Source organism: Ictalurus punctatus, chromosome 1, assembly GCF_001660625.3.
Source record: "Ictalurus punctatus breed USDA103 chromosome 1, Coco_2.0, whole genome shotgun sequence".
Classification (NCBI taxonomy): Eukaryota; Metazoa; Chordata; class Actinopteri; order Siluriformes; family Ictaluridae; genus Ictalurus; species Ictalurus punctatus.
The window spans coordinates 12,037,689-12,054,589 of NC_030416.2; the positions used below are offsets into that span (position 1 = coordinate 12,037,689).

A 16,901-nucleotide genomic window follows, 5' to 3' on the forward strand; every position below is an offset into this window, starting at 1 on the left:
TACTAGATATTTTCCTTGCTTTTTCCTATTGGCACCATCATGTTAAATGAAATCAGAGAACTCCAGCTTGGAGAAAGTCTGATTTCAGAGTGGGAATTGAGCTGGAGGGCCATTCAGAAATCGTCTGAAATTTTCCGGTTCCCAAAAGATTGTGAATGCAGCATTAGCTCTGTACAGTACACAGATAATGGCTGATAATGGCTGACTTGTAATGTTCAAGATATTATTAAAAATTTAGGTTACTTCAAAGTGCTAGGATCTATTGCATGTGAAACTTCAGCTGTTCCAAAAGGACCTTACTTTATAAATGAAGTACGCTCACAGAAAAAAAAAATTGCTTGGTGAAAGATTAATAAATAGTATTTACATATGCTTGTCATTAGCTTTAAGTAAGATGGCCCACCTCTCACTCTGGAACATTCCGCATCATTTTAAGTTACGTTCATTTTCCTTCATATTTAATCAGGTTTTAATAGAAAATTCTCCTGACTGTACCTGACATTTTCTTTGCATTTTATATCTGTAGTCATTCCCAACAGGTTCACGTGGTGGGCTTTGTCTGGAAAGGTTTCAAAGCTTTGTCAGGAAAATTCAGAACTTCAGAGCACTCTCATATATCCTTTGGTTAGAATTTGGTGAAAAGCTATTTACTATGGTGGCCTGTAAATGCAAAATATCAGATACAGCAATTCAATAAGCACAACAACAAACCCCAAAATGCAACAGCAGATTCAGCAGCATGACAATAAATTCATAAACACAAGCATTGTGGCAGTGATAACTTGGTGGCATTGGACTTCTGACCAGAAGGTCATAAGTTCAAATCCCATCACCACCAAGCTGCCACTGTTGGGCCCTTGAGCAACAATCAACTGCTCAGTTATATAAATGAGATATATGTAAATCACTTTGGATAAGGGTGTCTGCCAAATGCCATAAATGTAAATGTAACAGCAAAATTAAAAACATGAGAACAAAACAAAAAAAAGCAAACAGCTTTATGGAGCATTCAAGTCATGTCGGAAAGATCGTATTTACGAGTTGAACGCTACCACAAAGTCAGAATTATGAGTAGGAAACTTTCTCAGGAAGCTCTGTTTCTGAGTTGGGGACATGTCAGTAAGAAAACATGGTGGAATCAATGGATGCAACCTCTGTAGTTGATGGTAAATTAGTTGAAATTGAAGGTTTACTAGTCTCAGAAACTGATTTCAGTTATTATGTGTTTGGTATATGTAGCAAACCTGCACAAGTGCCTGCACAAAATATGAAAGCATTGTACAATTACGATATAATATGTAATGATAAAGTTTCATAAATTGCTTAAAAGCATAAAAAAGCAAAAACATACCTGATGCAAATTCAATGCTTTTCATTTCCTTAAAGTACAGTTTTTAAAAAACCCCTCTTTTTTAATAGTTAATTAAGAGGAGATACATCACCATCTTGCGCTGACCAAAATGACTTGAACGCACTTGACGTCGTAATTACACGTCGTAATTACGACTTCCCAACTCGTAAAAATGAACTTCCCAGGAAACATGACAGAAAATTTGGAAACACAAAAACACACTCAAAGCAGAACAGCATGTCCTTATTGAACATCACATGCTTGTTACTGATTGGCTACAGTCTGTGTCAAAGAGTGTGTGTCAGCGCTGTGGGTAAAGGGACGCATCAAAGGGATGTGATTAAGTTCAAAGAAATGAGATCATACAGGAAAAGCTCAGACTCACAGATGAGAGAGTACATTAAGAAGTCACATGGTAATATTAGCTATGTTTTTTCTTTGAATATTCATTGCTCTGTCAAAAAAAAAAAAAACATTTTAAAAAATGGGAAAAACAAAATCGGAGTTTCTCCTCTCAGCAGTTAATTTTGTCTTGTTTGTATTTGGGTCTCTATGCCAGCACTGCATAGTATTTCCCCAGCAGCCATTCTGTTTCATAATTAAACAGTGAAAAACTAAACTACATACACCAAGCTACCTGGGGGACTGTTACAGAAGAGCTGAAGGAGTTTTATATTGTGCTGGTTGGTCTGACATATCTTAATCTCATTTGATTTCATTAACAGCCAGTATACGGTGCTATATGAATATGCATTATGGGTTAGCAAAAATCAGTTCAGCTCAACAAAGCTGGTGTCAGCTTTATAACATTCAGCTAAATTTTTTGCCACTTGTTGCATGTAATACATGAAACATTTCTTAACCAATAAATAAGTCTTTCAGATTTCAGAAGTCCACATGCTCTTCATACATGATACTCAGCTACAGTATGCTAGATTAGTGCTTATTAGTGACTTTGAATATTTTGGAAATTAACATTGATTCTCTCTTAAATTATGTAAAATGTGTTCTGTGTGTTCTTACTGTATGACATGTAAATGATGTATGCTGTATTTTTTTTTGACTTTGTATTATACACAGACCTTACACACAGACACAGGCTGTAAATAACGTGTTTATATTTCACTCTGGAAAGCTTTTTTTTTTTTCATTTTCACCCTGTTAATAACCCTTTCCGCTGTTATATAAAATATATAAAATAACTCTTTTTTTTGAGGTCCTATTTTGTTTCAATGTATATGTCGCCTTCACTGTATAGTTTTGCTTGATAATTAAATCTTTTGCAAACAGGAGTGTTGTTTTTTTCCCCCCTCACACTCTCTGCTTTTTGTATTTCACTTGGGTTAAAATTAGTGCATGGTTCATATGAGCACATAAAAATTGATGTGAGTGAGAAATATTATCCTAAGGTGTTAACTATGCACAACGTCTCTCATTTGCAGGTCTCCCAGAGCTCTTTGCTGTCTGCTTGGTGTATGACAGTCAATCGTATAGCCTCATTGTTTCTCATCCATTACACACACACACACACACACACACACACACACACACACACACACACACACACACGCACACACACACACACACACACACACACACACACACAGATGCCCATTTCCACTATCAGGGAAATAATTAAGAAGTTCCAGTCAACTGGAAATGTTATGAATCAAGCTGGAATTGGACGTGTGTCTATATTGTCTCAACGCACTGTGAAGAGGATGGTTCGAGTGGACAAAAAATCTCCAAGGATCACAGCTGGAGAATTGCAAAAGTTAGTTGTGTCTTGGGGTCAGAAAGTCTCCAAAACTACAATCTGAAGCCAGCTACATCAACACAAGTTGTTTGGAATGGTTTCAAGAAAAAAGCCTCTACTCTCATCCAAAAACAAACTTAAGTGTCTTCAGTTTGCCAGACATTATTGGAACTTCAAATGGGATCGGGGTCTATGGTCAGATTAAACCAAAATAGAGCCTTTTGGCAATAAAAAACAGAGGTGGTTTTGGTGCACACAGAGAGGTAGCCATACGGAAAAGTACCTCATGCCCATGGTTAAATATGGTGATGGCTCTTTAATGTTTTGGGGCTGTTTTTCTGTCAGAGGACCTGGACATTTTGTTAGGATACATGTCATCATGGACTCGATCAAATATCAACAGATATCAACAGATATCAAATATCAACAGATTAAATGAAAACCTGAATGCCTCCGCCAGAAAGCTTAAAATGGGCCGTGGTTAGATCTTCCAGCAGGACAATGATCCAAAACATACATCAAAATCCACACAAAAATGATTTGCTGACCACAAAATTAAAGTCCTGCCATGGCCATCCCAGTCCCCTGACTTGAAACCCATAGAAAACCTGTGGGGTGAACTGAAGAGGAGAGTCCACCAGTGTGGACCTTGAAATTTGAAGGATATGGAGAGATTCTATATGAAGGAATGGTGTCAGATCCCTTGCTATGTATTCTCCAACCTCATCAGGCATTATAGGAGAAGATTCAAGAAGTTATCTTGGCAAAGGAAGGTAGAACAGTATTTACTAAAAGGATGCCAATAATTGTGGCACAAATATATTTAACAAATATTATTTTTGTGTGATAAACCTGTGTTTTGTTTGCAATTGTTTGATGTCCATGAGAGAAGAGTATTTTTGTGAATTTTTTAGACAAATTTTCACAGACGTGTTTGCTCACATTTACCAAGGGTTCCAATATTACTGGAGAGCACTGTATATATATTTGGACAAGCAAACATTTGATAGTCTTTGAAACAGTGCCTATTAATGAATTTGATACACTCTATGAAATGACATAAAATTGACATTTTGTAGTAATTTTCTCAATTTAAATGAACAAAAAACATACCAGTAACATGAAAAGTAAGTATACCCCTACATTTATCACACCATCAAATCTATAAATTTAGAATCGGGTGTTCAAGATTGTGTGCCATTGATTAGAACCTGTTTAGGGAGTGCAGGTGGAACCTGTCTTATTTATACCTCTCTCATATCTAGTGTCTGGTGTTCCCTCTGTTATTGAGGTGTATAGTGTCATCATGCCAAGATCTAAAGAGTTCTGTAAGGTTGTGGATGCCTATGAGTCTGGCAAGGGATTAAAAAAAGATCTCCAAATTATTTGAAATACATCATTCCGCCGTAGGGATCATAATCTACAAATGGGGCAGATTTTAAATGATTATCAATTTCTCTAGAACTGGCCATGCCAGCAAATTCAGCCCAAAAGCAGATCGTTTGATGCAAAAAGAAGTCTCCAAGAACCCCAAAATTTCATTACAGGATCTGCTAGTAAGTCTTGCAACTTGCATGCTTCTACAATCTGAAAGAGATTGCACAAATGTGACCTGCATGGGAAGCATGCCAGGAAAAAGCCTTTGCAAGACTACAGTCTGCCAATGAGCATATAGGCAAAGACCAGGCCTTTTGGAATAATGTGCTCTGGACAGATGAATCAAAAATAGAGTTGTTTGGCCACAGTAATCACAGACATGTTTGGTACAGACCAAAGACAGCTTTCAAGAGAAGCACCTCATACCAACTGTGAAGCACGGTGGTGGAAATGTTATGGTTTGGGGTTTCTTCACTGCCTCAGGGACTGGACAGCTTGCATTCATTGATTCAACTATGAATTCTGCATCATATCAAAATGTGCTTGAAGATAATATGAGGCCATCCTAAGCACACTAGCAAATCCACCAAAGAATGGCTCAAAAAGAAGAAATTGAAGGTTATGGAATGGCCTAGTCAAAGCCCAGATTTGAATCTCATTGAAATGTTGTGTGGAAAATTAAAGTGTGCAGTACATGCAAGAAACCTTGCAACTGAAAGAACATTACATGAAAAGGTGGTCAAAAATTCCAGCAAGCCTTGTGGACAATTATGCAAAATGCCTACAAGAAGTAGTTCCGCTAAAGGGGGCAATACTAGTTTCTGAGGCCAAGGGTGTACTTACTTTTTCCGCAGAAGAATAACACATCTATTTATATTTCTGAATAAATTATTGAAAATTCTAATTTTCCTTGTGATTTTGTTCAAATGTATCACCTTTATTAACAGGCACTGTTTCAAAGAGGATCAAATGTTTGCTTGTCCAGATATGTCAAAAAAGGAAACAATTTCCACGGGGTGCGTGTCTTTGTTTGTTTGTTTGTGTAATAAAAAAAATGCACAAGAATGAGACCAGAGCCTTCAGGTGGACACTTGAGCTTGTATCCCAGCTGTGTGTGTGTGTGTGTGTGTGTGTGTGTGTATTTATATATATAAATACATAAATACACCCTATATCTCCCTTTAATAGAACATATGATGCTGTCTGTAGTGGTGTATTTCCTTCCTGGTAAAACATGAGCCAAAAGACAAATGACATCACACCAAGATTGTCTTGTTGTTGTTGTTGTTTTATATATAGAAAATTCGTGCAATACAGTGTTTCAGTTTATCACACATTTAGATAAACTGTTTTTTGTGTGTGGATATATCTATTCTCACTACATGTTTAGAGTTGCTCACATGAATGTAGTCTGTAGTTTTTGCATTTTTATAGTGGTTTAAAAAAAACACCCATTTGCAATAGAGAGTGTGTGTTTGTGTGTGCGTGTGTGTGTGTGCGTGTGCTTGTGTGTGTGTGTGTGTGTCTGTTGATGGCTGTTTTGCACTCTATCCCATGTCCCATGTTGGCTTTATATAGATTGAAGTTGGCAGATCGTTTACATGTGATAGAATCTTTCATTGGAAGAAGCAGAAAGGTCAAAGGTCTAATAGGATCAGGTGCAGCACAGTGAAAGTTCATTGTGTGGGAGCCTGGCCATGGGGATGCTGGCATGGTCACATGGCACAAAGGACACAAGTCCGATCTGATTCAATCTGGACATTAGCTGGACAGTGTCCAATATACTGTAGATATATATGTACTTTCTCAAACTTCACACAGCTTCTGCCCCTCAGATTTAATAAAAGCCTCATCCTGGCCCCACTTGCTTGTGACTTTAAATATAGTTATGCATATGACATTATACATTGGCATTCGTTTCCCATAATGTGATCTACCCATCATTTTTATCTAAGGTTTTGTTAATTTATTTTTTTACATACATCTCTTGGTCTCCTCAATCTTGTAGAAAGCACAGTTTTGGATAGAAGATAGAAGTCACTTTACAATACACTGTCCTACAGGAACATCTATGGTGCTCTTTATATATATATATATATATATATATATATATATATATATATATATATATATATATATATATATATATATATATATATATATATACTCCCTCTTTGTCTTAGTGAGGGGTCTGGTAATCTGGTAATGCCCCAAAATAAAGATTACTGTTACTTTCACAGCTACTAATGATCATAACAAAAATAATGATAGGATGGTTCATTCATTTAAAAAAATTTCATTTCAACACTCAGTCAGCAGTTTTCAGTCCATCAATTCATAGTTTCTTTTGTCGATATAACTGGAAGACAATATTTAGGATAAACACTTAATATTATGTTATCAAATGGTAGAAAAGAAAAATCAATTCTAAAAATAAATTAGATGCTTTCTACAAAGTTGTTTTTATGCTAGTTGTAATCATAATAATATTATTAATAAATAATAATAATAATAATAATAATAATAATAATAATAATAATAATAATAATAATAATAATAATATGTTTTCTCTCATACATATTATAGACACTCATGCTTCTGCAGTATCCACTGTATCGGAATCACAGTTGATGTCTTGAAAATCATTTCCAACATAAAAAGCTAGTCGCTACAGATTGTTTTTCTCATAATAACAACAACAACAAACCTTCTAGGAATGCACTTAGGCAACCACTCGCTTCAATTTCTAACAAATAAAAAAAGGGTAAACTTCACAGTACAGTTTCCAATGATCATAGTTCACGTTTAAAAAAAATGTTATAAAACTAAATGAATGTTGTAGTTGTTATTATGAATTGTCACTGGTTCAATTTTTGTCTGAAACTCATTTTCCATAAAGTGAAACAGAAAAGCATTTCAGACAGGGAGACAGAAGGAACATATATTTTCTCAGTTTTTTTTTTCCTTTTCTTAACTTGAACACAACCTTCATTCAGCTTCCACTATACAGGATTTACACTCTCTTCTGTTCTGGTCTCTCACTACACCGGTGTGGTTTTTCTGTTCAGCGTGTTGGAATTGCTTTCTGGCTTGGCCAGCCTGTCAAGTGTGCCCATCCCTCTCTCCCTCTCCACTGTAGAGGATGAGAATGGCGGGGGTTGTGATGAAGGTGCCGAGTTTCCACTGGATGAATTCTGCACTCCAGCTGGATTATGGGACTTGAGAGATGGCAGTGTGCCGCTCATCATCATGGTTGCTCCTCCTCCTCCACTATCTTTGGGAAAGCAGTTGTGCAACTGGTAGAGTGTGGCACGATCCACTGTGCCATACACAGGTGGTGCACCCAGAGCCCCCAGTGCACTCAGTTTGGGGTCTCGTGACAGGGTGTAGAGCGAGATGTCACCTCCGGGTAGGGCTGAGTGTGAGCGGGAGTGTGAGTGTGGATTGGGCAGGGTGGAAACGGAGACAGGCCCCTGTGAAAGTAGTGCTGAGGGGGGCAGGCCAAAGCTTTTGCTCCCTGGTGGGCCAGCAGCAGCAGGTGAGGGGTCCCGCGAGCCTCTTGATGGTTCGGTAGAGCGTGAACTGGACCGTGAGGAGCGGCGGCGGAAGCGGTAACTAGGCAAGCGCAGCACAGCATGTGTTGTGCTCTTGAAGATGTCGGTGCGTGAACGGCAGCGCAGCTCTTTGTTCTTTTCAATGTAGATGTTAACAGCTAGCACCCCTACCATCTCAGCCAGAATGAATGAAAGGCCACCAAAATAGAAGGACCATCCATATGAGTATTGCCATTTTTTATCCTCATCCTTCTTTGGAGAGATGTCACCTAGCGCTGCCGAGATGTACACAATCACGCCAATGATGTTGCTCAAACCTACAGGTGAAATTTGTCAACACAGGTTTTTTAGAGCATTTCAGATGGGTTGATTGTTCTTACGCAAAAAATTTTGCAGATACAAATGAACTATATAGGCAAATACTGTGTAATCTAGCCATTAAGCATCTATGCACTGTCAAAGATTGTTGTAGCACATGTCAGTACAAAAAAGTTACAGTTGGACGACAAATTACAAGAAAAATCTGGTGGCTATTTTGCTATGGGGTGCAATTCCACTTGTCCCCCTTGAGAGACTCACCATTCACTCACCATTTTATCCGGATCAGGATGTCAGGATGGCACAGGATAAAAGTGGTAGTTTATATTTATACACCACATACCAATCCCATCTCATCCAAATGTAAAGGACTTATATTAGGAGAATGACTTTCTTTTTCACTAGATTTCTTTCACACTAATTTTTAGCTCCAGTGACAGGTTAATGTTCTGGGCCCCTAACTGCCTTTTTCATTCTTCTGGACAATTTTTATTCCCTAAGATCTAGGGCTGTATTATTGGCATTTGTATTTGGATTGTGTCAGTCTTGGACATTAGTTTAACTAAATAGAATATTGGTCTTAACTGGGAGTTTGTAAAAATCACGGTTGTGTTTTTTTCCCCACATGCACAAAGGTTTGACAAGAGGTAATTCCTTTCTCTATAAAACATAGCCTAATCATGGCATAATGCACTAATGAAGCTAAGTAGTCGAAGTGAAGACTTCACCTTGGAAATTATTTGTTTTGGTTTTGGTTTATCAGCCTTGACTTCGGTTTTGGTTTCGGTCTTGCATTCATTTGGACTTGATCTTGACTTGGCCTCAACCCCCTTAAACTTCAGTCTTGACTCAGGTTTGACTGGTCTTGGACTTGCCAATGGCGGTCATGAATACAGCCTTACTAGGATCTCTTTGGACTTTACTCAGGGTCTTTGTCCAACCTTTGAGTCAATGGCCATTTTATCAGGTTCACCCACTATATAGGAGAATTTGTAAGTATACAGTTACTTACTGTATCCAACCTATTATACAGAAATCAATGAAAGGGGACCACTGCTGACCAGATCTCATTTAGACGATATGGTTACTAGGTTTAGTCCCACCAAAACAGCCAATGAGTATATATATCAAAGTTAAATGTGTCTAATATATTGTCACTTCAGTGTACCTAGACATCAAATAGACCACAACAATGAGAAGATTTCCAAACCTGCAGCTACAAAAAGAATGCCAGCTCCCAGTATGATGTTCCTTTTGCTCTTGTAGAAGCGACTAGCGGCAATACACACTCCCCCCATCAGCAACAAGATTGCACTAAGAATAGGGAAGATATTTGAAGCCCGAACCACTCCTAGAGAGGGAGAGAGATGGGGAGGGGGGAATGCAAAGATTGAATTAGGTATTGAAAACGTAAATGTTTTATATAGCAAGAGAAATGATGCAAAAAATAGATCACAAGGTTGAGAGGGATGTGAAACAGAGCTTTACGATCAGTCCAAACAACGACAAATTGAATATAAAAAAATGTGTTAATTATTCTGTGTAATTAAATCATGTCTCTGCAATGTGGGTTCATCTTTTTTCTGCTGAAAAAGCCTCAGGAGAGAAGCTGTTTTTCCTCCAAAGTCCAAAATCCCATCTGGGACTAGCTTTGCTGGCACAGCTAAAGGACATGACATGAATATCAATCGAATGCCAGCTAATATGTGTGTGCACGCATGCATGTATGAGTGTTTGCGTGTGCATCAGCCATAATCAACAGCGACAGAGCTCCCCTGAAGTCATTTATCAGACTTTCCACAATTTGCAAAAAAATACAGGATTGTTATCTTTTAAGCATTAACGAGCATTCAGTGTGATTTCTACAAAACGAAATTTGACAAACAATGCATATCCTGTGCTACAGCTCTTTTACATAATCCTCCTTAGCACCCTTTACCAGTGCTCACTGTATTACCACAAAGGAAGGGAAGGAATGTCTCTTACGCAAGACGTACTCTGCTCCATCATGGTCAAAGTCTGCGTCTTCTGGGAAGTGGTTGATCTGAGAGCACACCCCTCGTTTCACACCTACATGAAAGACTACAGGTGATCAACATGTTGCTGTTGCTCTACATATCTTAATTTGTTAACATGTCTAATTCTGTATCTCCTTTTTCAATTACACAGTAGCACATATAGCTATTAGTGGAAGTGAAGGAGACCTGTATTAATTGATGTGATTAATAAATGTCTATACCAACCTAACCAGTTTTGAGAGTGAGGAACGTACAGTCATATAAAAAAAAAAAAAGTACACCCCATGGAAATGTTTTTCTTTCTACATTTTTGGAAAAGCAAACATCCGTTCCTCTTTGAAACACTGCCTATTAATAAAGGTGATACACTCTACCAAATGAAACATAAAATTGACATTTTGTAGTAATTTTCACAGTTTAAATTAATGCAAGAACAGATCAGTCTCATGGAAATAGCAAGTACACCCCATAAAAATCCATAAAAATTAGAATCAGGTGTTGAAGATTGGGGGCCAGTGATTAGAACCTGCATAGGGAGTGCAGGTGGAACCAGTCTTATTTACACCCCTCTCATATCTAGTGTCTGGTGTTCCCTTTGTTATAGAGGTATGTTGTGATCATGCCAAGATCTAGTAAGGCCTTCAGAAAAAAGGTTGTGGATGCCTATGAGTCTGGCAAGGGATTAAAAAAGATCTCAAAATGATTTGAAATACATCATTCCACTGTAGGGATAATAATCTCCAAATGGCGCAGATTTTAAACGATATCCATCCCAGCAAATTCAGCCCTAAAGCAGACCGTCTGATGCAAAAAGAAGTCTCCAAGAACCCTAAAATTTCATTACAGGATCTGCTAGTAAGTCTGTGGTGTCAAAGTGCATGCTTCTACAATCAGAAAGAGATTGCAGAAATTCCTCAAAAGAATCTCACATATATTAATATTTCTGTTGAGTAAATGACTGAAAAAGCTAATTTTCCTTGTGGTTTTGATCAAGTATATCAACTTTATTAATAGGCACTGTTTCAAAGATGATCAAATGTTTTCTTGTCCAAATATGTAAAAAAAGCCAACAATTTCCATGGGGTGTACTTATTTTTTCACATGACTGTAAGTCGTGTCCTTTGAGTTTAATGGGTTAACTGTAATAATAATGATTTTAATATGGCTTTTTAATATGGGTAACACTAATTTTCATTGTCTATGACAGGTGATTTTAATGCCTGGTCAGGCCAATTTAAACATAACATAATATTGTTAACACATTTTTAAAATATACATAAATTGGAATATATCAATAGCTATTTTCGTCTTGCATAGTACTAGAAAATTAACCCTAAGCAATACTGTTTATGGCTGTTATTACCAATTCCAACAGCAGCCTGCACAATGACTCCCCAGCTCTTATCTAATGATGGTAATTACATGATGAGGTAAATCAAGCACATTACAGCAGGGAAAATGCTTACAAGCAAAAATATATTTTTTTTGCTTGAATCAGATAATCAGGAAATACAACTGATAGGTAAATTAACATTCTAACTTCATAAAAATATGAGATGGGCGATAGATAACAGATAACATAAAATATCCATGTCCCTTAAATAAATCCAGAAATTCATTGCCATCTATACATGTTTCATTTGTCTAGTTTGAAATATGAACCAAACTACTAAACCCACCACCTACGATCTTAGTTGTTGAATGTTCCACTCAAATTGAACACAGAGCTTTGGATAACAGACACACAGGACTCTGCACAACACTCATCCACAAATACTGTATATACACATGCACATAGAGTGGAGCCCTGGAGTCATGCAGGCAGTTGGATAGCTACCCGCTCCAGTGCTGGGGGCCTACTGCTGACACACAGACTGACGCGATATGATGACACCATGACTGGTGGTGATGAATGGAGTGAAAGTGTGATGGAGAGATGAAACACAGACGGAGGGAGGTATGGACAGGTGTGAGGGAAGGTCTTGGGTTCGATTCACCGCTCTGTCTTTTTAAAATTTCCTCATGGACATTAGTCTGTAAGAAAGAAATAGGAGGCACACAAAGGGAAAAGAGTCAGCACAGCCCATGGATGAGAAACTGAGCTCTCCAGTTTGGTTCTTGCTTACAGATCCTGCGGCTCTCTGGAGACAGGATGGCTATATGGCTGATCCATAGTGACACTTCTGTCCAAAGCACCAGTCATTTATTGGAAATAAGATCTTGACTGTGTGTTCATGACATTGCACTCAGTCCTCTGGGAGCCTTGAGCTATAAGCTTAAACACATGAAAGCAACTCATTGCCTCATGCACTCCAATCTCAAGTCCTAGTGTTAACAGAAACCAAGAGACAGGAGACAAGGTTATTATGTTTTTTTCCCCCTGGAATATCTAAGTTATATGTCTTGTATGTATCCCCACACTTCACTGTCCTTAGACAGAAAGAGTTAGCGGTTAGAAGGTTTGGCATTTATTATGCAGATTCAAAATGGGTCCTCCTTCCACTTCACCTAATCTCAGAGGCACTACTACTTAGCATCCATCTTGCCTCCAAACCCTGTGGACATAGAAGATTACTTGACCTCTAAAGTGTGCCAACCATGCAATACAGCATCTACAGAGAGAAGGAGGATAAGAGAAGACTAATAAAGAAGGACATAGTGAAAATCGCAGAGAGAGAAAAACACAAATGTGCTGCACAGAGTTTGGGAGAGGGGAAGAGATTGGAGAAGTGATGAAAGCAAAAGAGAGAACTCTAGAGAGAGAAAAAGAGAGAGAAAAAGAGGTGCGGCAGCAAAGTGAGAGCTTATCTTTAATTGAAAGCTTTGTTGTTATGGAGATTAGCCATATGGCTAAATTAGCAGTGCACAATAGCTGGGTACAGACTGAAAAGGGAGTAAATGTGGTGTGAGGCTAAGTGAGAACAGTCACTGTTAAAACACAACTCTGCACTCCTTGACTGCCTGGTTCTTCAGGTTCTTCCCAAACAGTATTTTAATTAGAATTTCACTTGCTTTTCCTCTTACTGTCTACATTAGAAACTAAACATACAGGTTTCATACAGGTCCATGGATGCTGTTTAACCTGTACAAATATTGTACACTAGATTAAGTCATAATAATAGAAACCAAAATGTTGCAATCCAAAGTCTTGTTTCATTCTGTAAAGAATTGTAATGCCCTACTGTGATGGCTCACTGTGTATTTACTGTACAAAACATCAATAACACATAATTTGGTGTCTCTGGTTTGAAAAATACTCCAATATGAATGAAATCTCAAGTTATTTTAAATAACCTTTTTACATATTTTTGTTCCCAAGATTTGAAATCAGCCTGGGTACGTCACTCCATCAAACAACTGCTACAAAAACGCTACCCTCTTTGAAATACTTCTGCCCATATTCCAAAAATCTCTGGCTAATCTAACATAAACACTGAAAGTCCTCCAATCTGAAAGACTACACATCCCAGAGATATGTAGTAGAGCCCCTGACCCTCAAGGCAGCAGATCCTCCAAAGGCCCGAGTGTGTGAGGGCTCCAGGGTCTTTCTTGTCCTTGTTGTGTGGGTCATCCTGCGTCACATTGGCTGTACTGTTGCAGATCAGAGCACGAGAGTAGAGCCAGTAATCTGTCCCAATTGCCACCGTCATCAGGCCAAAGGAGGCGAATGCCCCCACAATGGTGAGAAGGATCTGGATCCCCTTCTCACACACCATGCCTGTAGTGGACACATGGAAAAGTCCAGAGAAAGAAGGGAGGTAGTGCCGGCAGCATGGAGATAGCAGAGAAAGAAAAAACAAGAGGGGGGAAAATATTGGAAAATATTTCATAATTGCACATAAAGTAAATAAATTTTAGTGGTTTCCATGGCATAGTTCTGTACACAGTTCTAAACAGAAATATTAATAAATGAAGATGAACAATGAACCAACTGAATTATTAGTTGCAGCAATAATAACCATTTCAGGTGGTGGACGTTGTGGATCTATGAGCACTGGTTATCCACAAGAGGTGGCGAGAATCACTGGAATAACTTCCAACAGCTTTCTCTGGAACCTTCTCTGTGAGTTCCCACTGGATCAACAGTAGTTTTGAATGACAGGAACCTCTGGTGGTCATCCAGTGTCCATAGAACCACATATAAGTAATTATAATTCTATTTCACTATGGGTGTTGAGGATCACCTGGATAACCTATGCCTAATGTCATGAGAAACCCACCCACTATTGGACTGACGAGAAAGGTGTTTGAAAATTACTGCTGTTCTTAAACCATGTTATGAGGGGTGGGGTTAACCATGTAGAACCTGGAAAAGGTGCAATGTGACACTCAGGTAGATAGATAGCAGAGAAAAACAGACTTCCTGGAGTGCCACAGCACATATAATGCTCATATGAAGAGGATTCTCCTTTTAGAGTGGCATATTGCAGTAGGAGCTGGATATCCTGCTCTCCTATAGGCCATTGTGATGATGTCAATTGTCCAGTATCACTGTTGGGCCAGTTTCTGTGTTTAGACAGTGGAACTCCCAGAGCCTTTTCTCTATGACAGATGACCAGTCGATCAAATAGCTGCCATCTGGTCCCAGTAGTACTCCAGAGAAACCCATTTCAGTTCTGCATCCTGTTCAATACCATTGTGCAGTCCCACAATGGGCAAGGTGGAGAGCAGAATCTGATCATGTGCCTCCTTGGTGATTGATTTATTTGACTGTCGTGATTGGAGCAACATGTGGAAATGTCTCTGAACTGGTACGAAGAACTTGAGGACCAGATATACTACCCTCACTTCCAGAATTATTAAAAATATATTTTCTCCCATTTTCTCCCCAACTTGGTTACCTGCATATTCTACCCACCAGCCAGCTCTCCCCTATTATAAAACAGCTACCAATCAACACTCTTCTGCTTACATGAACTTACAGTTTGCTGTGATTGACAGGGTGGAGAGAGTATGCTTCCTTTCCCAACCAAAGAGCACAGCCAATTTTGCTCTCTTGGTTCCTGACCACCAATGGTGCAGCATTAGGTTTTGTAGTTGCAATCTCCTAACAATGGTTGATGTGTTCTGATCTCACACTGGTGCTCCAGATGACACCTAGTTAGTGAGGAAGGCATCCATGGTGAATACCTCTATTCTTTGGGGCACACTTCCCAAGTGGACCCAATTTTGTGAGAAAAGCCATGCACCTCTAGTAAGCTAGACTCATGCCCCTCATGCTGAGAAGAGGATGCATCTCTATCTGTGGGTCTAGCCACAGGGGTCTAGCTGTAGCCTGATAACCCACTTCTGAAAGTCTCTTCCAGAAGACATAAGAGAACTACCACTGCAGCTGTAATCAGTGATGCAAGCATCCTCAACAGGAGCAGGTACTGTACATAGAGACCTGCCTGTTTTTAGTGGGCTATTCATTAGTAGCGGCACATAACAGCCAGTCATCCAACTATGGCAGTATCGTGATGTGTCATGCCATCTGCAGAAATTTCAACATCACCTGTGGCTCCAGAATGAGGTCTTGAATGGTTTTGAACTTTGAACTGGAATGAGGTCTTGAACGGTTTTGAACTTTGAACTGGAATGCCTGTTTTTTGACTGCAGATCTCAAAAGTCATCTGTGTTGTGGGATGATGAGGCAATGTGCAGATCCACATATCTGAGCCAGTTTTTTGGTATTATGGCATGAATAACTGACAGGATTATCATGCAAAATAGGAGGGCTTTGAGGAACCAGTTCAGCCCTCGTAAATCTGCACTCAAATGATCACTATAATCAGTCTTCTGAATCATCATTCTTCAGAATGAGAAAGTACATTGAATTCTGAATAATGGGGTCTACTCTTTTGATCATGCTTCTGTCCAAAAGGGAACAAACTTTCTGTGTCAGAGAGGAAAGCAACCTGGTGGGGAAAATTAGGGTTTATTATTGGTTGTTGTGTGAGTAATCCAGCTAATGTAACAGTCTGTCTCTGAGCAGCACTCAAACATGGTAGTGGTGCTTAGTCACATGCCCACTAGTTGATGGGGCATGTGAAAAACACTGAGTGGAGACACCATGATTAAACCCTACCCACTGAGGAAAATGAGGGCACACAGAGACCCAACTCTAGCCCCAGTACTGTGCATTGATAACTGTGGCTGAAGTAGCAGACAACTGTGTAAACACTGCACAGTACAGTGTGTGAGGCTCACTTGACCTTAGCCACAGGCACACTAAACCAGTAGCACCCAGGGAGGGAGACCCAACAGTGAAATAAACTGCAGACAGTGTACGTGTTAGCATTTTTTAGCAGAGTCCAGCTAACTTCGCAAGTTCAGTGGTGAACTCCACATTAGAAAGCATGCTGAAAAGTCGTGAGGAGCTTCAGCCCAGTGAGAGACTGAGTGGTGAGTAGGGCAGTTTGAATTGCAAGATACCATGGTGGTTTTTACTGCCACTGGCAGTTAGGAATGGTGAAATAGAACTACTAAGCATTGACCAAGGAAGCCAAGGTATTGTACGCCAATTGAAAGACAATGCAAGTGTAAAA

General features: G+C 39.0%; 1 protein-coding gene across 1 annotated transcript in view; it reads right to left on the reverse strand.

Moving 5' to 3' along the window:
- Positions 1-6,656: 6,656 nt before the first annotated feature.
- cacng8b (calcium channel, voltage-dependent, gamma subunit 8b) overlaps positions 6,657-16,901 on the reverse strand; it is a 33,219-nt gene continuing 22,974 nt past the window's right edge. The window contains exons 3-6 of the mRNA XM_017451337.3: positions 13,868-14,092; positions 10,343-10,426; positions 9,567-9,707; positions 6,657-8,355 (exon numbers count right to left, since the gene is read on the reverse strand). Of these exons, the coding sequence (XP_017306826.1) occupies positions 7,526-8,355; positions 9,567-9,707; positions 10,343-10,426; positions 13,868-14,090 (1,278 nt within the window). The 5' untranslated portion in view covers positions 14,091-14,092 and the 3' untranslated portion in view covers positions 6,657-7,525. The remainder of the gene's footprint in view (positions 8,356-9,566; positions 9,708-10,342; positions 10,427-13,867; positions 14,093-16,901) is intronic.